Source organism: Vicugna pacos, chromosome 16 (assembly GCF_048564905.1).
Source record: "Vicugna pacos chromosome 16, VicPac4, whole genome shotgun sequence".
Taxonomy (NCBI): Eukaryota; Metazoa; Chordata; class Mammalia; order Artiodactyla; family Camelidae; genus Vicugna; species Vicugna pacos.
The window spans coordinates 62,725,613-62,753,020 of NC_133002.1; the positions used below are offsets into that span (position 1 = coordinate 62,725,613).

Here is a 27,408-nt window from a genome sequence, read left to right on the forward strand (position 1 = left end):
CAGCCCAAAATTCCATAAACCAGGCTTGGGATTTGGACTGGATATCCACCTAGTTCTCAGAAGATCTGGGCCGACACTGCCCCCCATCACTTCCACTTTTCCGGAAATACTTACTCTGGCCCAGTCCTCTGTCCTTCCCAGGAATTAAAACCGAAAAAGCCCAGACACGGTCACCTGCAGGCTTCCTAACTGGGAAGCTTTAGATTTCCTGAGTCACCCTGGGTCACAGAGACGGGTGAAGTGGGTGTTGCCAGGATTGATCTGTCCGGTGGGAGAGGGCAGGCCCATAAACAAGGACTTTACGAGGAAGAGCTCTGGACAACAGCTCAATGCAAAGCTCTACGATTTTATTGAGTTGAAAACGAAATACAAAGAAACAGGAACTAAATTGCCAAATGGCATAAAATCGCCAACATTTGAAACAAGGTCTCTCCCTCTGCAGAGTCCCCAGTCCTAATAACAGGGTTCTGAGGCACCCAGAGGTAGAGAAGTTACATGTCCCTGTGGTGCCCCAGGTCCAGCATGTTCCTGGGAGTGTGTCACACGTGACGCGGCCAGGGAAGGGCTGGTGCACAGATCTGGGTGCTGCTCCCAGTTCAATGCAGCACACCCTGAGGTGCCTCAGATTCCTAACTCAGTGACACCTGACAGACAGCTTCTCTCCCAGTTACAGGGGTTTACCCCTTCCATTTGGTACTGTGATGCGTCCCGTTTCTCAGTCTCCTGGCCACTCACCACTCTTCCCCCACGGCCCCCCATCCCCATCCTCTGCCACTTGCTACCCTGGCAGGTCTGTCAGTCCTTCCCAGCCTCTGGTGTCCTGGGGAAGCCAGGACAACGGTGACCACTCGGGCCTCAGTCCCTCAGTTCTGGGGCCCTGGGCCGAAGGGCTGGAAACACGGCAGCTCCCCCGGGGCTGAGGCTCCCGGGACGGCCAGGCCCTCCCCAGGCCCTCCAGGCCCGCTGGGGCCCGGGCCCCCTCCCCGGCTGGAGGGCTGTGGCCCAGGTGCTGAGTCCCCCTCCTCTGCCTCCCTTTGGGCCCAGGGTGAGAAAGAGAGGATGGAGAATCCCCTTTTAAGCAGGGCTGAGTCTGCAGGGACCAGCTCTTCATTCCCCGCCGGAGGAGAGGATTCCAGAATACTGAGCTGCCACCGGTGCAGGTCCTGCACCTGGGGTGCGTCTTGGAGTCTCACCACCCACAGCTCGCTGGGCTCCAGCACCAGCTTCCAACGCTGGCCTGGGGTCCTCAGGGCCCGTGTCGGCTTCATCTTGCGGAAGTAGATGGCATCGGAGCAGCCCACCATACAGATGACCTGCAGGCCCAGCAACCAGGCCTCGGCCTCAGCAGCGTCCACGGCCTGGGTGGTGCCCAGCTCCAGGACCATGGGCGCCCCTGGGGGCAGGTCCACTCTGAGAATCCCCTGCCAGGGAAGAGAGGAGCGTGGCCAGTGCGAGCAGGTCGGAAGCCTCCCGAGTCTCCAGGGGAGGCCCTGGACCCAGTCAGCGTCCTCGGGACCCAGGCCCAGGGGCACCGCGTTCTGAGGCTCCAGCTCGGTGGGCACGAAGTAATGGTCCAGGCCCACCTCCTCGTACCCCACAGGGCCTGCCCCCAGGGGGCCCGGCCCCCAGGCCACGGCCCCGCCCTGGGCAGGCCCCCCTTGGGCCTGCCCCCAGCCGGGCCCCACCCCCGGGGATGCCCCCAGCTCAGACCCCGCCCCCATGTGCACCACCAGCTCAGGGTTCCAGTCTTCATCTTCCCAGTCCTCCTCCTCCAAAAACTCTTTAAAGTCCAGAAAGGCAGCCTTGAAGCAAGCGAAGCAAACCCTCAGCTGGTCGCCATGTTGAAGCTGATACACCCAGGACGCGTGCAGATAGGACATGCCCTCCGCCTCATGCCGCAGGCTGACCGGGGCGCACATGGCCACGCTGCCGGCCTCCGGCGAGCTGGGCGGCCGGAGCAGGACTCGCTGGGATCCTAGCTGCTCTGGCCCACAGGTGGGCGCACGGCGCGGTGCGGGGCCGGGGAGGGGGGCGGGACAGGCGAACAAGGAGGGAAAGGTGAGGAGGTGGGGGAGATAGGGGTGCCTGGTGCGGGGATCTGGGAGTGGGGGGAACCGGGTCCCGACTCAACAGGGACCTGCAGAGGGTGGGAGGGAGGAGGGAACGTGTAGAACTGTCTTCAGCTGATGCAACCGCCTGATCTCTGGGGAGCTGCAAAGGAAAGCAAGTGAGGTGAGGGCCCCCAGGCAGGCAGAGTGGGGCAGACCCCGCAGGGTCGAGCAGGCCGCGGGGCTCCGGGGTGGGGCTGTGGGCTCAGACTGGGCCCTTCAAGCTCTGCCTCTGCTCAGATGAGCTGTCCTGGGGCCTGTGGGTCACACGGCCCCTCCCCAACCCAACTCCCCACGCCTGACCCCAGGGACCCCACACCCAGTCAGCCTTGCCTGAGGGAACCTGACAGAACCTGAGGGAACCTGACAGAACCTGAGGGAACGTGACAGAACCTGTGGGAACCTGACAGAACCTATGGGAACCTGACAGAACCTGAGGGAACCTGACAGAACCTGAGGGAACCTGACAGAACCTGCGGGAACCTGACAGAACTTAAGAGAACCTGACTGAACAGCAGAGAACCTGACAGAACCTGAGGGAACCTGACAGAACCTGAGGGAACCTGACAGGACCTGCGGGAACCTGACAGAACCTGAGGGAACCTGACAGAACCTGTGGGAACCTGACAGAACCTCAGAGAACCTGACAGAACCTCAGAGAACCTGACAGAACCTGCGGGAACCTGACAGAACCTGCGGGAACCTGACAGAACCTGAGGGAACCTGAGGGAAACTGCCAGAACCTCAGAGAACCTGACAGAACCTGAGGGAAGCTGACAGAACCTGAGGGAAGCTGACAGAACCTGAAAGAACCTGACAGGACCTGCGGGAACCTGACAGAACCTGTGGGAACCTGACAGAACCTGAGGGAAGGTGACAGAACCTGTGGGAACCTGCCAGAACCTGTGGGAATCTGACAGAACCTGACAGAACCTGCGGGAACCTGCCAGAACCTGTAGGACCTGACAGAACCTGAGGGAAGCTGACAGAACTGACAGAACCTGAGGGAACCTGCCAGAACCTCAGAGAACCTGACAGAACCTGAGGGAAGGTGACAGAACCTGTGGGAACCTGCCAGAACCTGTGGGAATCTGACAGAACCTGAGGGAACCTGACAGAACCTGAGGGAAGCTGACAGAACCTGAGGGAAGCTGACAGAACCTGCGGGAACCTGACAGAACTTAAGAGAACCTGACTGAACAGCAGAGAACCTGACTGAACAGCAGAGAACCTGACAGAACCTGAGGGAACCTGACAGAACCTGAGGGAAGCTGACAGAACCTGAGGGAAGCTGACAGAACCTCAGAGAACCTGACAGAACCTGAGGGAACCTGACAGAACTTAAGAGAACCTGACTGAACCTCAGAGAACCTGACAGAACCTGAAAGAACCTGACAGGACCTGCGGGAACCTGACAGAAACTGTGGGAACCTGAGGGAACGTGACAGAACCTGTGGGAACCTGACAGAACCTGCGGGAACCTGACAGAACCTAAGAGAACCTGACAGAACAGCAGAGAACCTGACAGAACCTGAGGGAACCTGACAGAACCTCCAAGAACCTGACAGAACCTGAGGGAAGCTGACAGAACCTGAGGGTAACTCACGGAACCTGAGGGAACCTGACAGAACCTGAGGGAAGCTGACAGAACCTGAGGGAAGCTGACAGAACCTGAGGGAAGCTGACAGAACCTGCGGGAACCTGACAGAACTTAAGAGAACCTGACTGAACAGCAGAGAACCTGACTGAACAGCAGAGAACCTGACAGAACCTGAGGGAACCTGACAGAACCTGAGGGAAGCTGACAGAACCTGAGGGAAGCTGACAGAACCTCAGAGAACCTGACAGAACCTGAGGGAAGCTGACAGAACCTGAGGGAAACTGACAGAACCTCCGAGAACCTGACAGAACCTGAGGGAAGCTGACAGAACCTCAGAGAATCTGACAGAACCTGAGGGAACCTGTCAGAACCTGAGGGAACCTGACAGAACCTGAGGGAAGCTGACAGAACCTGAGGGAACCTGACAGAACCTAAGAGAACCTGACAGAACCTGTGGGAACCTGACGGAACCTGAGGGAAGCTGACAGAACCTGAGAGTAACTCACGGAACCTGAGGGAAGCTGACAGAACCTGAGGGTAACTGACAGAACCTGTCAGAACCACCCCCACTGGAGCTGACCCATCAGGCTGAGGCCTGAGGCCTGAGGCCTCGTTGCACCACGTCGGCTCTTCAGCCTCCAAGCCCCACACTCCTCCAGCCCGTGAGCCCCAGACCCGCTCCTCAGTCCCAGGGGCTCTCACCGGGCCGGTGCCTCCCTCCTGTGGGCGCCCCCGGGGAAAAGGAGGGCACAGAGCCCACCTGGGAATATAAAGGGCCGTTTCCCATGGTGCTCCGGGCTCATCTGCATTTCTCCCATGAGCCTCGGCCTCCAGGAAATGAAACTGCTGAGTCATCCCCCCTCCCCCAGGGGAGCCTGAGCAGCCCCCCCGGGGGGGGGCCTGTCCCCCAGCCCCAGCCCCATAGCCCTGTGATGTCTGCTTCTCTGAGAAAACGCTTCTCATCGCCCTTTCAATCTACAGGTGCCTGAGCCTGTGCGTGTGACAGTCTCTCTGCGGTCACTGTCCCTTTGTGGGCCCCAGGTGACCTGCCTGGTCATGGGTCCTGTCCTCCTGGGTCTGAGTGGATTCCTTCTTTGTGCCTCTTGATTACAGCTTCTTTATGAATTTCAGAAATGGATCGATCGCCAATTATTTACACTTTAAGGGTGAAATTTCTGTCTCTTTGGCTCTTCTTTTCACTTTTAAAATAAAGTCTCCTTAAATGGACACTTTTTTGAAAATACATTTGAAGCACATTTTTTTTGTGATTCAACTTTTCACTTTGTTTAGAGTGTGCAGATATGGTCAAATGTGTCCGTCTCTTTTTTGAGAAAATATTTTTTTGGTTTTGGTAAAGAGCATCTTCAGGTCCCCAAGACCACAATGTTAGTTTCTTGTATTTTCATATTATTCTTCCATGTTTTTTGTTTCCCTTGCTTCTTAATTTTTAATTTGAATGTAAGTTGCTTTTGTAAAAAATATAATACAAGAGAATAGATACAGATATTCCTCACTTCTTGAAAGTTCGCCACTCCTTTTTTTATGAAAGATCTGCATTAGTACCTGTTTTCCCTAGCCAAAGGAAATCTGAAGACGTTTGTTGCTTTCACACACATCCGTCATCTACACATACCTACAGGCTCGTGCACGTGTACCAACTCCAAGCAGATGGGCGCTGCTCCCTCCTGCTCATCTTGAAGGAGGAAACCCCCACACTGTGAACCGCGGCTTCAGTCTGGAGCCCTGGGGCCCCTGGCCCTCCCCTGCCGGGCAGTGACTTGGAACACGACGTCCCCTCTCCCCCAGTGCCCCAGCTCTTCCAAACCACCCCTGGCAGCCACCTGTCCTTTTGAGTGGTAGCCTCTTTACTGGACCCCATCGCCACGCAATTTAGTGATGCAATTGGAAACGAGGTCCCCTGGGGAGAAACGTGGATCCCACACATAGTGATGCTCGCTACGTGGGGAGCAAGCCTTTCACCGGCACGTTTAATTTACGTCGAGGTCCAGCTGCAGTGACATGGGGCGGCCGGATTCCAGAGCCCATTCGGACCGCTCCTCCGGGACCGGCAGCCCACCCACCAACCATCACCCACTCGTGGGACAGACACTTGCGGGCGGCCTGTCCTGGGTGGGGAGCTCAGGGCAAAAAGGGGACATTTCCTGCCCTGCGGGCTCCATTTCCCCAAGGAGGGACTAGCAGTAACCTCCTGAGTGGAGAAGCACCTTAACTTCAGAGGGTGGCGGCGTGGAGGGGGTGGCCCCTGCCGGCCTGTCCCTGCAGAGTGTGGCGCGTTGCAGGCCCTCCGTGAGGAGGCCGGTCGGCATCACGTTATCCCCCATGGAGCCTCCTGTGTGCCACCCAGAGCCGGGGATGGGCAAGGGGCCAGTTTGGAGAAGACGTCCTTTGAGGTCAAACCTCTGACCAGGGGCAGCTGGAGGCAGAAACCGTGACCGGAGGAGAGTTGGGAGCTGGATGGGAAAGAGGCCAACGAAGACCAGCGCATCAGAACAGACAGGGAAAGACAGGCAGCTGAACTATTTGATTCTAGAAACTTCTAATGGTAAGATGGAAACAACTGAAGATTACACTTAGGTGCAGATGATATGAAATGGAGAGCCAAGATTCTTGCTTTTACTTGAGATTTATTACGATTCAACATGTAATGTCCCTATAGAACGTGCGCCTCTAAGGGAAATCAGAAGATGGTGCTGGAGGCCCCCCTCGTGTGTGACCCCAACTGTCCCCCAGGAGGGCTCAGAGACAGAAACCAGGGGCTCTGGGAGTGACTTTACAGTAAACCCATGAACCTGCCTCATTTGTATGGCTTCCCTGGAGTCCTCAGTTGGTCAGAGAATCATTATTTGTTCTTGTCTTCACGGCTTTCTGCTCCTTTTGGAAGCACAACTCTAACTTCATAGGGCAAGTCAGTAAAAAAGTAGAAAACCGACAGACAGGCGATTTTTCAGAGCTCATCTTCCTCCCGGGCGACAGGGACACCCGCCCACTGGGCCCGCGGGCGCTGCCCCCTGCGGAAGCAGCGGCTTCCTTTGCGTCAACAGGCAGGTCTCTCTGCGGAGCTCTCGGTAGTGAATTTACGCAAGAAGGATATTAAAGTGTTCATGTCCTTCTTTACTGCCCGTGAGGAGGGATGAGAGGGGGAAGCCAATAAAAATGCGGTCGCATCTGTCGCTGCTCTCCGCGCAGCTGCGGGGACTGACGCTGAGGACTGGACGTTGTGATACAAGAGCAGAGACGTAAATGTCCGCTGAAGAGCCAAGTACTTGGACTCCGCCAGCATACGCAATGGCCCTCACTCACCTTGATTGTTATAACAGTTCTCAAGAAGGCTCTATCTGGTGAGTCACTTGATGGTCTAAACACACTTCTCCTTCTTGTCAGGGCTTGACCCCAGCTGGGTCCGCTGCCTGCAGGTCCCAGCCCACGGGGGCTTTGTGGGTTGGGTGGTTTCTCGGGCCCGGCTGGCCGTGCTTAGGTCGGATTCCCGGATGCATTGGCAGAGCCTGTGGCTCGCGGGCGCCGGTCCAGGCCGGCTCTGAACCTGTCCAGGGGATGCAGATGCGGTGCCCGGGAACACTGCGGGTGGGTGATGCTTTGATGGCTATCCTGAGGATGGAGGTCACCAAACCAGTGGAGGAGCTGGAATGTGTCCACCCCGCAAACATCTCTGGAATGTCCTCTAAGCCTCAGGAGCAGAGAAGGGCCAGGAGGGTGAGATGGTAACTTCTGCTGTAGTGTGAAGGCGCCGGTGCTCGAAGGGCACGTGGTGAGGCTTCGGTCTCCTTCCTCCCAGGTCTCAGCGGTGTTTGCGGGACCCTGACTCCACCTGGGCAGCGCCTGTCCTGGCACCTTCCGATCTGTCAGCCTCGTCTCCACTGGTCCTCCCCCTCCCCCTTCTCCTCTGCAAGAGCATGTGTCCCAGGCCCACAGGGTGGACTTTGGACCATGGGCAGGCTGGGGGCCAGGTCAGGGCCTTGCTGGCCTCTGGATCCCAAGGGAGAATTCTGATATCACTGGTGTGGGGTGAACATAAGTTTTCTTTTGCTTAGTAACAAATTACCAAACTGACTGACTTAAAGCAACACATTCATCTTCTCAGTGTTAGGAGTTGGGATGCACCCTGGCTGGGCCCCCTGCTCAAGGGTCTCCCACAGCTGCCCCCAAAGTGTTGGCCAAGCTGCACTCACAGCTGGCAGAATTCACTTCCTTGGGGTTGCAGGACTAGTGGCTCTGGCTTTACTAGCTGTCAGCTGGATGCACATTCACAGCATGGCTGCGTCCCTTTTCAGGGCCAGCAGGAGCGACAAGAGCTGGCCAGGAGTCTTCTGTAAGTTTGTGATATGTGATTGCAGGGGGGACACTCTTTGCCACACGGTGTAACCTCATTAAGGCAGTGACGTCTGCCACCTTCTCTACTCCTATTGTTGGAAGCAAATCATAGGCTCCACCCCCAGTCATGGGGAGGGTGTACTGACAGGGGGTCACCTTGGGTGTGTCTGTCACAGGCTACGATGTGGCCACTGGGACTCGTCAAAGCTCCCAAGGAAGCTTTAACATCCAGCAAAACTCGGGAGCCACTTATCCGAGGACTCCCACTGCCGTCTAATTCTAGAGGCGGCTTGTCTCCTTCCTGCAGGCACTGCCCAGCCCACATCCAGCCACTGACTGGGGACCCCGACCCAGATCCCTTCATTCTGGGAGGCTCTTCAGACATCTGGGGGAGACACTGCTGGTGCACCTGCACATATCTGCTCAGTTTGGAAAGAAAGATTGAATTACTCGACTAATGCAGCAAATCATTGCAAAAGCTGTCCATCTACATGTTCATATTATTAATAAAAGCAACTTCTGTTTAAATTGCATTTTGCATAAAAATGGAAGGAGGGTATAGACTGAATTGGTTCCTCCAAAATTCCTATGTTGAAACCCTGACCCCCACTATGACTGTATCTGGAATAGGATTTTTAGGAGGTAATTAACGGTTAAATGAAGTCTCAGAGAGGGACCCTAATCAGGAAGGCCCGCGCCTTACACGAAGCTGGAGGAGAGAGCGCCCTCTGTGTGTCATGTGATGACACAGCGGGAAGGCCGCTGTCGGCTCAGTCAGGGGGAGAGCTCTCACCAGCACCCGACTACACTGCACCCTGACCCCGGGTTCACAGTCTCCGGAACTGTGAGAAAATAAGTTTCTGCTGTTTAAGCTACTCAGTCTGGTACTTTCTCGTGGCAGCCCCAGCTGAGTAACACAGGAAGCCAACAAGCAAAAGTGTTGGAGAAGAAGATGGAGGAAACTGACATCACGGCCTTGGGTTGTAGGGTGTACTTAAAAAGACCGAGAGTTTTTATGGAGAAATGATTAACATATTCGATTATACGTAGAAGACTCATAAGTCTCTGTTTCAAAAAGCGTCTGTTACCCACATAAACACAGTCAACCGATCTTTGACAAGGAGGCAGAGGCAATATAATAGAGAAAAGATAGTCTTCTCAATGAACGGTGCTGGAAGTAATGGCCATCCACATGCAAAAATATGAATCTACTCACAGATCCTGTACAAAACATTAATGCAAAATAGGTAATAGACCTAAATGTAAAATGCAAAACTGTACAACTCCTAGTAGACAACAGGACAAAATCTGGATGACCTTGGATACGGCTTTTTAAATACAAAAAGTCTCACTTTATCAAAGAGATAATTGATCAGCTGGACTTAACTAAAAATAAAACTTTCTGCTTTGCAAAAGACACTGTCCAGAGAATGAGAAGACAAACCACAGACAGGGAGAAAACATTTGCAAAAGACATATGTGATGAAGAACTGTTATCCAGAATGTATGAAGAACTCTAAAAACTTAGCAGTAAGAAAATAAACAACCTGATTTTAAAAATAGGAAAAAGACCTGGACAGACACCGCACCAAGGAAGGTACACAGATGACAAATAAGCATATGAAAAGATGCTCCACATCGTATGTCATTATGGACTTGCAAATTAAAGGCATACCGTTCCATACCTCTCAGAAAGGCCAAAATCCACAACACGGAGAACACCCAGCAACAGGGAGCCCTTGATCATTGCTGGTGGGAAAGCAAAAGGGTACAGCCACTCTGGAAGACAGTTTGATGGCTTCTGGCAAAACTAAACATACTCTTACCAAATGATAGAGAAATCAACTCCTTGCTATTTACCTAATTAGTTGAAAACTGATGTCCACACAAAAACCTGCACATGAATGTTTGTAACAGCTTTATTCATCATTGCCCAAACTTGGAAGCAGCCAAGATAGATGTCTTTCCTTAAGCGAATGGATAAATTGTGGTCCATCCAAACAATGGAATATTCAGCCCTAAAAAGAAATGAGTTTTCAAGCCATGAAAAGACATGGAGGTAACTTAAATGCATATGACTAAGGAAGGAAGCCAACTTGAAAAGGCTACACATTGTATGATTCCAAATACACGACATTATGAAAAAGGCAAAACTGTGGAGGAAAAAAAAAATCAGTGGTTGCCAGAAGGATGAATAGGGAACACAGAGGATTTTATTTAGGGCAGTGAAACTACTGTGTAAGTCATTGTGACAGTGGATATGTCCCAATGCATAGAATGTAGGACATTAAAAGTGAACCCTTCAGTAACCCAGGACATTGGGTGATCACAGTGTGTCATCATAGGTTCGCTGATTGTTACAACTGTACCACTCTGGTGCAGACTTCGATACTTAAGAAGGCTGTGCCTGTGTGGGGCAGGGGAAATAGAGGAACACTCTGTACTTTCAGCTGAATTTTGCTGTGAACACAAAACTGCTCTAAAAATAGTGCCTCTTTTCAAAAAAAGTGTCCATTTAAGGAGCCTTTATTTTAAAAGTGAAAAGAAGAGCCAAAGAGACAGAAATTTCACCCTTAAAGTGTAAATAATTGGCGATCGATCCATTTCTGAAATTCATAAAGAAGCTGTAATCAAGAGGCACAAAGAAGGAATCCACTCAGACCCAGGAGGACAGGACCCATGACCAGGCAGGTCACCTGGGGCCCACGAAGGGACAGTGACCGCAGAGAGACTGTCACACGCACAGGCTCAGGCACCTGTAGATTGAAAGGGCGATGAGAAGCATTTTCTCAGAGGAGCAGACATCACAGGGCTATGGGGCTGGGGCTGGGGGACAGGCCCCCCCCCCGGGGGGGCTGCTCAGGCTCCCCTGGGGGAGGGGGGATGACTCAGCAGTTTCATTTCCTGGAGGCCGAGGCTCATGGGAGAAATGCAGATGAGCCCGGAGCACCATGGGAAACGGCCCTTTATATTCCCAGGTGGGCTCTGTGCCCTCCTTTTCCCCGGGGGCGCCCACAGGAGGGAGGCACCGGCCCGGTGAGAGCCCCTGGGACTGAGGAGCGGGTCTGGGGCTCACGGGCTGGAGGAGTGTGGGGCTTGGAGGCTGAAGAGCCGACGTGGTGCAACGAGGCCTCAGGCCTCAGGCCTCAGCCTGATGGGTCAGCTCCAGTGGGGGTGGTTCTGACAGGTTCTGTCAGTTACCCTCAGGTTCTGTCAGCTTCCCTCAGGTTCCGTGAGTTACTCTCAGGTTCTGTCAGCTTCCCTCAGGTTCCGTCAGGTTCCCACAGGTTCTGTCAGGTTCTCTTAGGTTCTGTCAGGTTCCCTCAGGTTCTGTCAGCTTCCCTCAGGTTCTGTCAGGTTCCCTCAGGTTCTGTCAGGTTCCCTCAGGTTCTGTCAGATTCTCTGAGGTTCTGTCAGCTTCCCTCAGGTTCTGTCAGGTTCTCGGAGGTTCTGTCAGTTTCCCTCAGGTTCTGTCAGCTTCCCTCAGGTTCTGTCAGGTTCCCACAGGTTCTGTCAGGTTCCCGCAGGTCCTGTCAGGTTCTTTCAGGTTCTGTCAGCTTCCCTCAGGTTCTGTCAGCTTCCCTCAGGTTCTGTCAGGTTCTCTGAGGTTCTGGCAGTTTCCCTCAGGTTCCCTCAGGTTCTGTCAGGTTCCCGCAGGTTCTGTCAGGTTCTCTGAGGTTCTGTCAGGTTCTCTGAGGTTCTGTCAGGTTCCCACAGGTTCTGTCAGGTTCCCTCAGGTTCTGTCAGGTTCCCGCAGGTCCTGTCAGGTTCCCTCAGGTTCTGTCAGGTTCCCTCAGGTTCTGTCAGGTTCTCTGCTGTTCAGTCAGGTTCTCTTAAGTTCTGTCAGGTTCCCGCAGGTTCTGTCAGGTTCCCTCAGGTTCTGTCAGGTTCCCTCAGGTTCTGTCAGGTTCCCATAGGTTCTGTCAGGTTCCCGCAGGTTCTGTCAGGTTCTGTCAGATTCCCACAGGTTCTGGCAGGTTCCCACAGGTTCTGTCAGCTTCCCTCAGGTTCTGTCAGGTTCCCACAGGTTCTGTCAGGTTCCCGCAGGTCCTGTCAGGTTCTTTCAGGTTCTGTCAGCTTCCCTCAGGTTCTGTCAGCTTCCCTCAGGTTCTGTCAGGTTCTCTGAGGTTCTGGCAGTTTCCCTCAGGTTCCCTCAGGTTCTGTCAGGTTCCCGCAGGTTCTGTCAGGTTCCCGCAGGTTCTGTCAGGTTCTCTGAGGTTCTGTCAGGTTCTCTGAGGTTCTGTCAGGTTCCCACAGGTTCTGTCAGGTTCCCTCAGGTTCTGTCAGGTTCCCGCAGGTTCTGTCAGGTTCCCTCAGGTTCTGTCAGGTTCCCTCAGGTTCTGTCAGGTTCCCTCAGGTTCTGTCAGGTTCTCTGCTGTTCAGTCAGGTTCTCTTAAGTTCTGTCAGGTTCCCGCAGGTTCTGTCAGGTTCCCTCAGGTTCTGTCAGGTTCCCATAGGTTCTGTCAGGTTCCCACAGGTTCTGTCACGTTCCCTCAGGTTCTGTCAGGTTCCCTCAGGTTCTGTCAGGTTCCCTCAGGCAAGGCTGACTGGGTGTGGGGTCCCTGGGGTCAGGCGTGGGGAGTTGGGTTGGGGAGGGGCCGTGTGACCCACAGGCCCCAGGACAGCTCATCTGAGCAGAGGCAGAGCTTGAAGGGCCCAGTCTGAGCCCACAGCCCCACCCCGGAGCCCCGCGGCCTGCTCGACCCTGCGGGGTCTGCCCCACTCTGCCTGCCTGGGGGCCCTCACCTCACTTGCTTTCCTTTGCAGCTCCCCAGAGATCAGGCGGTTGCATCAGCTGAAGACAGTTCTACACGTTCCCTCCTCCCTCCCACCCTCTGCAGGTCCCTGTTGAGTCGGGACCCGGTTCCCCCCACTCCCAGATCCCCGCACCAGGCACCCCTATCTCCCCCACCTCCTCACCTTTCCCTCCTTGTTCGCCTGTCCCGCCCCCCTCCCCGGCCCCGCACCGCGCCGTGCGCCCACCTGTGGGCCAGAGCAGCTAGGATCCCAGCGAGTCCTGCTCCGGCCGCCCAGCTCGCCGGAGGCCGGCAGCGTGGCCATGTGCGCCCCGGTCAGCCTGCGGCATGAGGCGGAGGGCATGTCCTATCTGCACGCGTCCTGGGTGTATCAGCTTCAACATGGCGACCAGCTGAGGGTTTGCTTCGCTTGCTTCAAGGCTGCCTTTCTGGACTTTAAAGAGTTTTTGGAGGAGGAGGACTGGGAAGATGAAGACTGGAACCCTGAGCTGGTGGTGCACATGGGGGCGGGGTCTGAGCTGGGGGCATCCCCGGGGGTGGGGCCCGGCTGGGGGCAGGCCCAAGGGGGGCCTGCCCAGGGCGGGGCCGTGGCCTGGGGGCCGGGCCCCCTGGGGGCAGGCCCTGTGGGGTACGAGGAGGTGGGCCTGGACCATTACTTCGTGCCCACCGAGCTGGAGCCTCAGAACGCGGTGCCCCTGGGCCTGGGTCCCGAGGACGCTGACTGGGTCCAGGGCCTCCCCTGGAGACTCGGGAGGCTTCCGACCTGCTCGCACTGGCCACGCTCCTCTCTTCCCTGGCAGGGGATTCTCAGAGTGGACCTGCCCCCAGGGGCGCCCATGGTCCTGGAGCTGGGCACCACCCAGGCCGTGGACGCTGCTGAGGCCGAGGCCTGGTTGCTGGGCCTGCAGGTCATCTGTATGGTGGGCTGCTCCGATGCCATCTACTTCCGCAAGATGAAGCCGACACGGGCCCTGAGGACCCCAGGCCAGCGTTGGAAGCTGGTGCTGGAGCCCAGCGAGCTGTGGGTGGTGAGACTCCAAGACGCACCCCAGGTGCAGGACCTGCACCGGTGGCAGCTCAGTATTCTGGAATCCTCTCCTCCGGCGGGGAATGAAGAGCTGGTCCCTGCAGACTCAGCCCTGCTTAAAAGGGGATTCTCCATCCTCTCTTTCTCACCCTGGGCCCAAAGGGAGGCAGAGGAGGGGGACTCAGCACCTGGGCCACAGCCCTCCAGCCGGGGAGGGGGCCCGGGCCCCAGCGGGCCTGGAGGGCCTGGGGAGGGCCTGGCCGTCCCGGGAGCCTCAGCCCCGGGGGAGCTGCCGTGTTTCCAGCCCTTCGGCCCAGGGCCCCAGAACTGAGGGACTGAGGCCCGAGTGGTCACCGTTGTCCTGGCTTCCCCAGGACACCAGAGGCTGGGAAGGACTGACAGACCTGCCAGGGTAGCAAGTGGCAGAGGATGGGGATGGGGGGCCGTGGGGGAAGAGTGGTGAGTGGCCAGGAGACTGAGAAACGGGAGTTGCTGTGACCTTAGCAGAAAGCAACACAAAGCCAACATTGAGAGAGAAGCTTTTGCCCGGGGACTGTCATGGAGGAAGGACAGGATTCTGACAAGGACATGCTGGCGTGAACAGCTGCTGCCCAGTGTGTGAGGCAGAAGGCAGCGTGCCGCTCTGTGTGCCAGCCCTGTCTGGGACCTGTGGAGAGACGTTGTGGGCGTATACACTCTCCCAGGACCACGCAGGACAGTCTCGGGGCTCCCTGGAACCCTGTTTGCGGCAGGAGAAGACCTGGTTTCAAACGTTGGCATTTCATGCAGTTTGAGGGTTGAGTTCCCGTTGTGTTTTTGTTTTTGATTAAATAAAGCAGTAAGAGTTTTGCATCAAGCCCTGTGCTGCGTGATTCCCAGCCAGCGGTTGGCTCTGTCGTCTCAGTGTCGTACTGGTTTGAGTCCCTGGGGAGCAGGGGACAGAGCTGGGAGCGGCCCAGGCCAGATGAGGGTTCTGGTCAGGTTTTTGGCTCCCAGTGGGAGTTCATTTTCCAGGTGTTTGTCATGTTATTTATAAACCACAAATACAAACACACAGGCTTAAAATAACGAAGTACCATGCTTGGAATAACAAGAGTGCGTCCGCAGATAGAGATTTTCAAGAATCTAAATATGTGCCCCAGATTCTTGAAGAAACCTACAGGCAGGACCATGTGCAAAGACTGCTAACGACATTCCCGAGCCAGGGCAGGGGCCAGGCTTCGCAGCGGAACCGCCGCCCTGCGCACCTCACTGCAGAAGGACGCTCCAGAGCTCTCGCCACCAGTGAGGGTGCTGTAGGCAGTGCCGCGGCTCTTCATCGGCTGCTTCCCTTCCCGTAAATGGTCAGTCTGGGGGTTTCTGCAGCCCTCCGCGGGGGGCCCCGGCTGGCAGAGTCTCCCCCCATCCCAGGGTGGGCTGTGTCCCTGTCAGTGCAGGATGCGGGTCTAAGAGTCCATTCTGGGCGGGGGTGGCTGCTGCAGCGTTAGGTACTGATGGGGGCAGTCGGTCCTGTCGCCGGAGTTTGAGGGCGTCTCTCTACGTACCTTTCAGAAGTGAGTCTCCAGGTCTTCAGTCGTGAAGACTTCCTGCGCGGGTTAAGTGGAGGGAAGGCACTGATGCAGCAGCCGTGGGCAAAGCCTCATCTCCACACAACCTCATGGTTCTGTGGGCGTTTATTGCCGTGGAGTCTGTGATCGAATGTGCTCCTGGCTCTTCTTCCAATCAACCCAGGCTGGTCTCGTCCTTTCCTGTCTCTGTCCCTCCAGGTCAAATAGTCTGTTTATTCATTATTCCAGAAAACCCTTGTTTGGGGCAAACTTTTTTTTAGATGACCCGGCTGCTTTGCAGTACTGCAGGGATGCTGAGGTCAGGAGGGGCCCCCCTCTTTGCCTCTTTCCTAAGCGGCTGTATCTGGTTCCTCAGCTCTTCTCACCTAAAAACGGGGAAAACATCAACTCCCATGGTTATAGTGAAGGTGAAATCAGATCAAATGTGTCCTCAAAAACTGGAACATAAGACGACCATACGACCCAGCAATTCTATTCCAGGTGTGTACCCACGTAAACTAAAAACCTGTACACACAGGCTCATAGCAGCATCAGTCACTGTCGCCAAAAGGTGGGAACAACCCAAATGTCCACCAGCTGATGATGGATAAACAAAATGTGATCTCTCTGTAAGATGGAGAATGATCGTGAAAAGGAATGATGTTCTGGGACACACTGCAACGCGGATGAATTTTGAAAACAGTGTGGTAAGTGACTGAAGGCTGTGGTTACGAAAGAGCACAGAGTGTGTGACTTCATTTATATCAAATGTCTGGCGCGGGCATCGGCATAGAGACAGTGGCAGATGAGTGGGTGCTGGAGATGGAGGGAAACAGGGAAGGGGAGTAACTGCTCAACGTGTGTAGGGTGTCCTTCTGGGGTCATGAAATGTTCGGAGACTAGACAGGCCACAGTCGCACAACACTCTGGATGTGCTACATACCACCGAGTAATTTTGTGTTAAGTGAATTTTACTTCAATTAGAAAAAAAGAATCAAACGTACAAGTTGTAGCACCTTGGCCCAGAGTAGGAGCAACTGTCCGCTCTCTTCCCGGAGGGCCTGTGAAGGGTGGGAACAGCCCCCCAGCCCCCCACACCCGCTTCACTGTGAATTAATCCACTCTTTGGATAAGAACAGCTGCAGTCAGGTCGGCCTTTGGTGGAAACGCTGTCCCCGCGCTGCACACAGTCACCGGGTGATTCGTCTCCTGAGCCCAAAGCAGCACCACAAACAAGGCCGCTCGTCGGCAGTCGCAGCCTGGGCTCCTGCGGACGCGCGTTCCCCTTGGGTGTCCCAGGTTGCATGAAAAACAGCTCGGCATTGTTGACCAGCAACTGCATTTACCTGGGAGCCATCGTCTTATCAGGCGACTCTGCACCGGCCCTGGGAGTGAGGACGTGGCGCGTTTCTCTGAGGAGCGAGGCCGAGCGCAGAGGACAGAGCACGGGCCAGCGAGGGTGGGGCCCAGAGCAGGCGAGATGGATGAGAACTTGGGGCATCTGACCTTCTGCAGCTCAGGCGCCTTCCAGAAACATCTCCGCGGTGCTGACAGCGTTCCCAGCCCTGCAGGGGCCAAAGCGTGGTCAGGGGACGTCCACCGTGGCTTTTCCACCCAGTGGGGCAGGGCTGGGGTCCTCTGATTTCCGAGGGGAGCAGGGACAGGACTGACTTGTCCTGGTATCCTGTGCTGACAGGAGGTCAAAGGACACGGTCAAGACACCTGTCCACATTGCTGACCAAACCAGGCCTGTGCTCCTCCCGCCCCAGAGGGGCCCAGCCAGTCCCAGCCACCCTCCCTGGGACGTGGGGGCGTCTTTGTGTTGCGGGAGCCTCTGTTTCTGGGGTGGCCCATGGTCCCCAGTGCCCAGCCTTTGGGCACTTGGTGGAAACACTGCAGGAATAACAAAGTGTCTCCACAAACTGTCCCTTGTTGGGGGCAATGTGGGTGAAGGTACGTGCCTGCTTCAGGAAGAGGGGACCCTGCCCCAGTCTGCAGACGAAAATCTGGTAACATTACTGGGGCTTCTCTGGAACTTTCTGTGTCAGGCAGGGAAAACAACGGGACTGAGACTCCCCTACCCCAGCTTCAAGGCGGGCAGGCACTCAAGGTGGCAGGCATCCCCACTGCCAGAACCTGAGGAGGCGACACTGGTCCAGATGTGGCCTGTCCTGCCAGGGCCCGAGCATCCCATGAAGGGGGTGCACCCCTCTAGAGTCCGAGCCTCTGAAGACCCAGGCCTGGGGGCCTCTAGGCCTTGTTGCTGCAGCTGCCGAGGGGCCACACCCAGACCTGAAGGGCCGCTGCAGCACAGGGCACGTGTCCAGGGACCCAGGGCCTCACAGCACCCAGGGGACAGCTGACCACTCCTCAGCCTGAGCTGGGACTGTGGCCTGTCCCATCTTTAGTCTCCATCTTCTGGGGGCTTTAGCTTTGTGCCTGGCAGGTCACCCCGCACGGACCCCTAAGCTTTAGAAGAATCATCTCCTCCTGCCGCACCCTAGCAGCCCACAGCCCAGGCAGCCCCCTCCTCCGGCACTCCCCTCTGGACCAGCCCCTCACCGGCTCTGTAATTGGAGGTGGTGAAGTCTCTCCCCCTCACTCAGCCAGGAGACAAACGAGGCGCCCCGCTGTTTCCTCTCCCCACTGGGTCAAACGCTCCTCCCAGGCAGAGACCAAGGTACCAGCCTCGTCTCTACGGCGCCCCGCTCCTGACCGCCAGGCGGCACCAGTGGGGTGCCAGCGCTTCACGCGCTTTGACTCCTCTAAATCTCAATGCTCCGATGAGGCAGGTTCTACATTTAGTCAGATTTTACAGAGGGGGAAGCTGAGGCACAGAGAGATGTGGTAGCTCCCCTGAGGCCACAGGTGGCAAGGAAAGGCACCCAGATTCACACCGAGGCAGCCAGAGTCCAGACCTCTTTGGCCATCTCTGTGTCCGGCCCGGAGCCCTGCCAGACTGTGGCCTGTGCAGCAGTCCCTGTGCAGCAGGGTCAGCTGCCAGGGTCACTGAGCAGCCAGCCTGACACAGGGTCCCTGTGCAGCAGCTGGCAGTGTGTGGTGGAGCGCCACAGAGCCTTTCAGAGGGGTGAGTGGGCTCCTGTCTGTCCCGTGAGGGAAAAAAGTGCGAAAGGAGAGCGACAGTATTATTCCATTTAGAACATTTTAAAGCACGTTATTAATGGCCTGTGGAAAAGACCTGATCAAAAACAAGTTTGGAGGAACAGTTCTCAGAGCTTTCTGAGATGCTCTTCCCAGGTTATAATCCTCAAATTTGGCTCATATAAAAATTTTCCGTTTCTTTCTTAAAAAAAATAAGTTTGGGAGTCACCCCAAAGTCAGGGCAGTGGAGCCTCTGGGGAGGGAGAAGACTGGAAATGTGGAGGGCTAGGCATGTGTCATTTCCAAAATCAACAATCTGAAGCAAAGACGGAAAAATACCGTCACCTGTTCGGGATAGGGGTGCCCAGGTGTGTGTGTCATGTGCTGAGTGAGTGTAAAAAAAAGGTGGTGGTGACCGTGCTGATGGTGGCGGTGAAGAAAGTCCCCAGGAGAGACCTGCAGGAGTGGGGACCCCACCCCTTGGATTCTGGCTGCTGCACAGGCTGTGCCACTGGTTTGGGGGCTAGGGCCCCCCACTGCTGTCTGCATGGATGGGGCTGAAGGGCCTCAGGAGGAAAGTGGGCCCCCTGACCTCCTTGTTTCCCAGGGAGGCAGGGGGTGGTGCCATGGCCCTGCTGAGGGGAGGGGTGCTTCTGTGCTGTTACGTGGACAGATCAGGAGTTAGACCCCCGACAGTCGGGACATGTGGCCTCGGTTGTCCTCTCAGGAGAACCCGGAGCCCCTGGGGTTTCCTCCCCGCTCCAGCATGACTCCCACCTTGGCAATCCCCAGGAGGGCTCTCGGGCCTCTCACCCAGCCTCTTCACTCACAACAAGCAGCTTCCTGGTCCTGAACTGGGACCCTTTTCCGCAGGTCAGCCAGCCTGAGTGGCCCCAGGGACCTGGGAGGCTGCGGGGTTGGACCTGCAGCACCTGTGCAAATGGCAGGAGGCCCACGGGGCTTCCCCTGGGGCCCCCAATGCCGATTCCAGGAGAAGAGGTCTCATGTGGCCTGACACGTCTCACCCTCCCTGCGCTCCTGTGCTTTCCGTTGGGAGTTACTCTGAGCTCCGAGCTGCCTCCTGCCAGCTTGCACTTCAATCACTTGGATGGCTCAGGTGTTGGAGGCGCTCCACTGATTTTTAGGTGCTGCTTCCAGCTGGAGGCCTGCGCGTGTTTTGATTGGTTTGATTGATACCCGCATCCCTCCAGCTGGGTCTCAGATCTTGGGGTATTTGAGACAAGGCCTGGGGAAATTGTAGTTTTTGAAATTGAAGTCAAGTAATGACATTAGCAGCAGCTCAAAGGGAACGGTCTCCTGGAAAAGCACAGGTAGCTGCTGACTGCAGAGGGGCTCTGGGCTGGGGAGTGGGGGAACCAGGCAGGTGTGTTCCCACTGGGACCTCCCTCTAGAGCAGATGCCCCCAGCTGGGTCCCAGGTAGGCTCTGCCGGTGACTGAGTTCTGGGTGGGGCCACACCAGCCCACCCCGTCCTCCCAGCCTTTGCTCTGGAGCTAGACTGTCGGGGGTGCACTGCGAGGCCTGTGCTCCTCACACCCCCAGTCCCGCTCCCGTCCCTTTTCCCTTTCTCTTTCCCAGGCACTTTTTTTTGGAGGGTGGAGACGACAGGATGTGCCTCTGACGAGTCTGTGGTCGGGCTGGATGTGACCCCAGCCCGTGAGGAGATCCCATGAAGCCGGATTCTGCCCATGGAACCTCATTTTCCATGTAATTTAATAATACAATTGGAAAGGAGTTCTTACAGGAAAATTACCGTTTCAAAACATATTTAACTCGTTACATGCAGAGCAAAGCTTCGAAGTCACATCTGTGGAAAGTGATTATGATTCAGTGGCCCGTAAAGTGAATCAGAGATGGACACGGAGCACAGCATGTTTTAGGGGCAGGGCCTCCAGCCCAGGGCCCACGGCGTCAGCGGCCTGCAGGACCCTGCCCCTTCTCTAACCCTCCCAACCCCGTGGCCACTTTGGGGTCCAGGCTGAGGTTACAGTGCAATAGAGGAGGGCTCTCAGGTGTCTCCCTAATGGTGCCCCTGGGGGGCATACCCGGGCCACCAGCACCTTCGGGACTCACAATATCTCCCTCCCCAACCCTTGGCCCCTGTCGTTCACCACCCCTACACCACCGTCCATGGGGTCTGTCCAGAATGCACGCTGGATGGGTGTCTGTCCTCCTGTGGTGCAAGCAGGGAGAGGGCCGTGGGACAGGTGGCCTGTGGCTCTGCAGGACGTCATGACTAGGAGATGAGATCAGGTTGCTCCGAGAAGGGCAAGGAGCTGACTGACACGTAAGCAGATGCTGTCCTAGGGCATCCGTACATCCTGGCCAGTGGCCCTAAGGGCCTGTGTCAGGCTGGCTGCTCAGTGACCCTGGCAGCTGACCCTGGCTGTGTTCCTGGCCCGCCCTGGTCACAGGGTGCTTGGACAAAGGCAGCAGGTGGGTCTGAGCGCTGTGAGGCCGGCCAGCCTGTCACCTGCCCACAGAGTGGGAGGAAGAGAGTGAGACCCACCCTTGAGTCCACTTGTCCAAGACGGTGGTGGGGTGACTCAGATACTCCCCGGTGCCAAGATCCACTGGGCTCAGGGACCCCGTCTGTCCATGGAGAGTGGGGGTCATGCTCAGGGGGCCCCAGGCTCCCTGGAAGTGCTGGAGTTTCTGAAAAAGACCTGACAAGAAGGATGCCTAGGATTTTCAAAGAGATAAAGGAAGGAATGTGACCTATTAAAGGAAACAAAGTAGCAGCTCTGGTCATCAGCAGCCAAAGGGACCGCAACCCGGGGGAGTCCATCGTGGATGAAGGTGTGGACAGCGGAATATTATTCAGCCCTGAAAGGGGAGGGCATTCTGGCCCTTCTACAACACGGAGGAACCTCATAGTACGTGGAAGGAGCCAGACACTGAGGTTCAAACCCTGGATGACTCCGCTGTAACCGGTCTCTAGAAGAATCACATCCATGGAGCCAGAGGGAGAATGTGGATGTCGGGGGCTGGGGGTGGGGGTGCAGGGTTGTTCAGTGGAGACAGAATTTCCGTTGGGTTGATAAAAGGTTTTGGAAATGGGGACGAGTGCACAACATTATGAATGTCACTAATGTCACTGGGTTCCCCCCTCCCCCTCTCTATCCCAGAACCACCCCCACCCCCACTGTCTCCCCACCAAGTGCACGGGAAGGTCCAGAGCTTGAATGACAAACGGGGAGTTTGAGGCTCAGCACCTGAGAAACAGGGGTGGGGGTGCCGAGGGCAAAGGGACGCAGAAACGCCCCCAAGAGCGGCTGCAGCCCGGCTGGACGTGGCTTCACCCCCATGGACACGATAAGGGTCCTAAGGCGGTAGGACCCGCCCATATCCCACCCCAGGGAGCGCAGCCCAGACGCCCCCATTAGGGGCGGCGACCTCCTGCGACCGCATCTCCTCGCCATGGGCCTGACGCCTCCTCTTCCTTCCCCCTCCCCGCGCCCCCCCCCCCCGCCCCGCAGCCCGTCCCCCCCACCCCGCGGCCCCGGGTTATTAATATCCGCGCCGGGCGCAGGGCCGCCGCGCATTCCCAGCTGGCGGCCGGGCAGGTGGCGGCGGCGCCCAGGGGCCCGGGCGCAGAGCGCGGCTCTTCTGGCGGGACCGGGCGGCGTGCGGTAGGGCGCCCCTCCGCCGTGCGCCCCTGGGAGCGCCCACGTCTGTCCGGGGCCGAGCCCTCGGGGAAGTTTCCCGCGCCGCGCCGAGCGTTTGCAGACGCGTGGCGGCGAGAAGGCCGTCCCGAGCGCGACCCCGGGGCTCGGCGCACAGACCTGATGGCCCAGTGACCGAGGTGGGCGCGGGCGCTGCGACGGCCGCGGCCGGTGGGCGCGGGGCGGGGGAGCGGGGCGGGGCCGGGCCGGGACGGGACCCGGTGCGCGGGGTCCCCTCCCCGCCGGCCCGTGCGGTCCCCAGCCGAATCGCCCTGCCACGGAGCCCTCCCTGCGTCCCGGAGAGGATGCGCGGCGCTTCAGCGCCGGGTGGCCAGCGGCGAGGTGGTGAGCGGGCTCGGCGAGGGCGTCCTTTCCCGGGGGGCTCCGAGCCGCGGTCCCCGGCAGACGGTCATCCCGCCGCGGCAGCAGATGCAGGGGCGCCCTCGACTGGGGAACCCCGCGCCCCGCGGCTCGGTTCCGGGCAGCCCCGGAGGAAGCCTCAGGAACTTGGGACAGCAGCCGGGAAGGGGAGGCCCCTAGCCCCACCCCCACCCCAGACCAGGGACTGGGCAGGATCCCGTGGTCAGGGGGCCTGGGGCAGCATCTCTGCACCCAGGCCCCTTTCTGCGTGAAGGGCTTGGACACGCCGGATGGATGCCCCGGGTTTATCTGGGCTAGTATCACCGCTGGATGTGCAGAGGGGAAAACCCTGGAGCCGCTATTATCCCTGGATACGAGGAGATGGGCTGCTAGAGGGGCCTCTCCTCTCCGTTCAGGTCTTTTTTTTAGGAGGATAATCTTCACACAGTAAGCACAGGTCTTAGGTGAGCAAATCTGAGCGTTTTTACATGTGTCTACACCTGTGTAACCATCCCCCAGGGTGCTCTCCAGTTGACACCCCCAGGTAATGCTGTCCTGGAGGTTTGGCCTGTTCCTGGACTTCGGGTAAATAGAATCACACAGTGTATGCTCTGTCTCTGTTTTTCCTTCGCTCAACGTAGCGTAGGTGAGTTTCACCGTGTGGTTGACTGCAGGGTAATTCCATCTTCACTGGAGCATCCTGATGGGGATGTCACAGTTTCTGCCTCCACTCTCTTGTCCGCAGATGCCCAGCGGTTTCCAGCTCCAGCTGCTGCGAACACTCTCACTCTTCCCTTTTGTGGACATTGCACTCATTTGTCTTGGGCACAAGCCTAAGAGTGGATTTGCTGGGTGAGAGGACATGCCCTGACCAGCTGTACCGATGGTGCCAAGTTACTTTCCGCAGGGGCTGTACCGTCCCGCGGCCCCATCAGCCGTTCAGCAGTTCACGCCCTCCCAGCGCTCGGTGTCTGCCTTTCTGATTCCAGCAGCCCTGGTGAGGGTGGAGGGGGTTCTACCCTCGTCTCATGTGCTTCTTGGCCATTTGGAGGTCCTCTTTTGAGAATTTCCTGTTCAAATCTTGTTTGTTTTTTTCTCTTTCTTCCAAATGAGTTGTTAGCCTTTATTGATCTGTAATTCTTTCATATATTTTGGTGGCTAGTTCTTTGTCTGAAATACGCCTCTTGACAATCTTTTCCCAGTCCATGGTTTACATTTTTTACTCCGTGTAGTTAATTTTAATTAAATCATCCTGATGGGTTTTTTAATTGCAAGTATTTCTTGCTTTTTTTTTTTCGAGAAATCCTTGCCCACCCAAGGTCATGCAGATGTTCTTCTGTGTCTCTTGCAGAGCTTAATCAATTGACTTAACCTGTTGTATACTGGTACAGTCCACCTTGAATTGTCCTTGTGTGCAGTGTGAGGTAGGAGTCAAAGCTCACTTTTCCTGTGCGGATACAGGAGGATTGCAAGGGTTTTCCCCTCTTTACCAAACAGATTTTCCTATTTGAACTTCAAAGTCATCAGATACTACTTTGGCAGTCTGAACAGAACGTATTTTTCAAAGCACACAGGAGAAATAAATTGGGAGAAGGGACTCTGGGGTCCGCATGGCCTCCCTGCCCTTCACCGATGAGGAAGAGAGGCCTGGGGAGGGTTCCTGGTTCCATCCACTGCTGACCCCACCCCTGGGGGCTGCTGTGCTGTGCTCTGATTTTCAGAAAAGTCCAGTCAACCCAGAGGCCTTTGGACTTTCACTGAGGCTGGCGGTGGGGAGGGGACAGCTGGTCCAGGTGGTTCTCTGGGTCCCCTGGGTGGCTGGGGAAACGAGGCCAAGGGGTGGAACTCTGGACGGAGGGTCCCCCAGGGGTGTGGACAGATGGCCGGCCCCGTCCCTCTGCCGGCATCCCCAGCCCAGTGGGAACTGTGCCCTCTCATGGGAGCAGAGCGGGTGCCTGACCCACATCTTTAATGGGCTTCCTTTCCCTCAGGACAAGCTTGTCTCCTGCAGATGCCCCTTCCCTGTCTGAAGGAGCAGCAGACCCCAGCCCCAAGCCCAGCGTGAGGTGGCAGAGACGGCACTGAGCCCAGAGCTGGCAAGCAGGGTCCCCGTGCCGGCCACCATGGGCAGCACCGTGCCCCAGACACCTGGCACCCCCAACGCCTCCCTCAACAGCTCGTGGGCCAGCCCCACGGAGCCCAGCTCCCTGGAAGACCTGGTGGCCACGGGCTGCATCGGGGTGGTGCTCTCGGCCATGGGCGTGGTAGGCGTGGCCGGCAACGTGTACACACTGGCAGTTGTGTGCCGCTTCCTGCGCGCCTCGGCCTCCATGTACGTCTACGTTGTCAACCTGGCGCTGGCTGACCTGCTCTACCTGCTCAGCATCCCCTTCATTGTGGCCACCTACGTCACCAAGGACTGGCACTTCGGCGATGTGGGCTGCCGCGTCCTCTTCAGCCTGGACTTCCTGACCATGCACGCCAGCATCTTCACCCTGACTCTCATGAGCAGCGAGCGCTATGCCGCCGTGGCCAGGCCGCTGGATGCCGTGCAGCGCTCCAAGGGCTACCGCAAGGTCCTGGCGCTGGGCACGTGGCTGCTGGCGCTGCTGCTGGCACTGCCCATGACGCTGGCCATCCGGCTGGTCCGCCGGGGCCACAAGAGCCTCTGCCTGCCAGCCTGGGGCCCACGCGCCCACCGCGCCTACCTGACGCTGCTCTTTGGGACCAGCATCGTGGGGCCCGGCGTGCTCATCGGGCTGCTCTACGTACGCCTGGCCCGGGCCTACTGGCTGTCGCAGAGGGCCTCCTTCACTGAGACGCGGCGGCTGCCCAACCCCCGGGTGCTCTACCTCATCCTGGGCATCGTGCTGCTCTTCTGGGCCTGCTTCCTGCCCTTCTGGCTGTGGCAGCTCCTGGCCCAGTACCGCGGGGCCCAGCCACTCACGCCCCGCGCTGCCCGCATCGTCAACTACCTGACCACCTGCCTCACCTACGGCAACAGCTGCGTGAACCCCTTCCTCTACACGCTGCTCACCAAGAACTACCGCGACTACCGCCAGCGCTCGCTCCCAGGCAGGGGCGTCGGGGGCCCAGCGGGCGCCCGCACCTTCCCACGGGGCCACAGCCCCTGCCAGCGCGGCTCCGGCCGCTCCCTGTCCTCCAGCAGCCAGCAAGCCACCGAGGCCATCGCACTGTCCCAGGCAGCCCCCAGGGGGCTCTGCGCCTGAGTGTCCAGCCTCCCCCAGAGCCCAGGTCACTCCTGCAGCGCCCCACCTAGTGACTGCCCCCTTTGTCAGTCCTCTTCCAGAAAGCCCCCTGCCCTCCCCCCACCATGGCTCACTTCAGCTCCATCAGCCCAGCTGCCTTGCCTGTAATGCCCAGAAGTCCCCCACCCCGTCCTCTGGAAGGGTCTGCGGGAGGCTGAGGCCCAGGACCGGCTTCTGAGGACCACAGTGAGTGGGGTCTTGCCCAGCCCAGCAGATGTGAGTGCCCTGCCCGTGGCTGCCTGACCCGTGGTGGGGCACGCTGTGGCACGTGACACTGTGTAGGCACACAGGCTGCCTACAGAGGACCCTCCTCCTGGCCCCAGGCGTGGCCCCGGTGGCACCTGGCCCCGACCCCATCCCTCCCAGCTCCCATGTGGCTCCATCCCCCGAAGCTTCAGCACCCAGAACAATAAACCCAGAGCTCTTTGAATCTTGTCCTGTCTCAGACCTGCAGGTGGGCCACCGAGGGAGGCAGGATCCCCCAGGATGCCCCCAGCACGTGGAGAAGCCCATTGTTCTGGCTGGGGAGGGTGGATGTCCAGCCATCCTGACTCTGGGCAGGTGCCCTCCTGCCTGAGCCCGGCCCTGGCAGTGGGGCCTGAAGCCGTGGAGGGAGGCAGGGAGCTGGCTCAGGGAGGAGGGGCAGATGGGGGCATCACTGTAGGGCAGGAACACAGGGCCCAGACTGAAACCCCCAGCCAGGTCACTCTCCCACTGGCAGCTCCCCTGCCTTTCCCTCCCCAGACCTTGGGGTGGGGGTGAGGGTGGGGTCAGGTCCTACAGTTCATGCAGGGGCTTATCTTGTGCAGCATCGAGCTGGGCCTCCTGGGGATACCTGCCCACAGAGAGTCCCCCAACAAGGAAGGGTCCTGGACCTCTCCCACCCCCTCCCCCCCGGTGGCCTGTACCCTCCACAGTGTGGCCCCAGCTCCCACTCAGTCCCAGTCTTACCAGACTCTGCCGACCAGGTTCCTCCTGGACCCCTTTCAAGGCCCCGACAGGATCCTAACATGCGGGCAGGTGGAGGCCTGCTGCCACACCCCTCCACTGGCCCCAAAGTATGGGGTCTGAGGCCATCGGCCCCACTTGGGACCTCAAGTACTTTAGGAAGAAAACAGCCCGAAGTTTGTACCTTGACTAAGACCCCGGGTCTCTGCTTTGCAAATCCTGATTCCAGGTGCGCCAAGAAGGCCCCGGCCTTGGAGAACAGAGACCCCCAGAACTGTCCCGCAGCCCCCATTCACCTGCAGGTATGAATGCTCGTTGCACTGTTTCTTGGAGCCATGCTGAAGAAGTTACATTTTTGGCCCCAAACTTAAGACCTAGCTTCCCTGTTTAACGCTCTGGTCGGGCAGGGGGAGCTTTGCCAGGCCTGGGGACACCTGCAGGGGCTGCCTGCCCACCTCCCACCTGGCAGTGCCTGCTGTCCTGTCAGCCTCCGGGGAGCCTCACAGTGACACCCCGAGAGCGTCACACACACACACGTGCACACTCACACGCTCTCACACCTCCGCACCGGCACCCACTCACAGCTGGGGGAAACCACCCAGCCTGCTGGGGCTCTGCCCGTCTCCCTGCATCCACCGCCCAAAGCCCCGCCCCC

The 27,408-nt window shown here is 57.6% G+C and overlaps 3 protein-coding genes across 4 annotated transcripts; 2 read left to right on the plus strand and 1 right to left on the minus strand.

The window, feature by feature from the left end:
* Positions 1-313: 313 nt before the first annotated feature.
* LOC140686368 (testis-expressed protein 19.2-like) lies at positions 314-4,486 on the minus strand. The gene is made up of 2 exons (XM_072940100.1): positions 4,411-4,486; positions 314-2,211 (listed from the first exon to the last, which is right to left on the minus strand). The coding sequence occupies exon 2, from the start codon at positions 1,917-1,919 to the stop codon at positions 864-866; it is 1,056 nt and encodes a 351-aa protein (XP_072796201.1). The 5' UTR covers positions 1,920-2,211; positions 4,411-4,486; the 3' UTR covers positions 314-863.
* Positions 4,487-11,018: 6,532 nt separating this feature from the next.
* On the plus strand, positions 11,019-14,698 carry LOC116279613 (testis-expressed protein 19.2-like). The gene is made up of 2 exons (XM_072940101.1): positions 11,019-11,094; positions 12,826-14,698. Exon 2 carries the CDS (start codon positions 13,118-13,120, stop codon positions 14,171-14,173), a length of 1,056 nt encoding a protein of 351 aa, XP_072796202.1. The 5' UTR covers positions 11,019-11,094; positions 12,826-13,117; the 3' UTR covers positions 14,174-14,698.
* Positions 14,699-22,068: 7,370 nt separating this feature from the next.
* Positions 22,069-26,216, plus strand: UTS2R (urotensin 2 receptor). 2 transcript variants are annotated; one of them, XM_072940102.1, is made up of 2 exons: positions 22,069-22,316; positions 24,528-26,216. In XM_072940102.1, exon 2 carries the CDS (start codon positions 24,660-24,662, stop codon positions 25,764-25,766), a length of 1,107 nt encoding a protein of 368 aa, XP_072796203.1. In that variant the 5' UTR covers positions 22,069-22,316; positions 24,528-24,659; the 3' UTR covers positions 25,767-26,216. The 2 variants fall into 2 exon arrangements, with proteins under 2 accessions (XP_072796203.1, XP_072796204.1); XM_072940103.1 differs by lacking the exon at positions 22,069-22,316 and adding an exon at positions 24,239-24,329.
* Positions 26,217-27,408: the final 1,192 nt, after the last annotated feature.

Coding starts and splice junctions, on each gene's coding strand:
- LOC140686368 (XM_072940100.1), bottom strand. CDS start 1,919: ATGTGCGCCCCGGTCAGCCTGCGGCATGAGGCGGAGGGCATGTCCTAT.
- LOC116279613 (XM_072940101.1), top strand. CDS start 13,118: ATGTGCGCCCCGGTCAGCCTGCGGCATGAGGCGGAGGGCATGTCCTAT.
- UTS2R (XM_072940102.1), top strand. CDS start 24,660: ATGGGCAGCACCGTGCCCCAGACACCTGGCACCCCCAACGCCTCCCTC.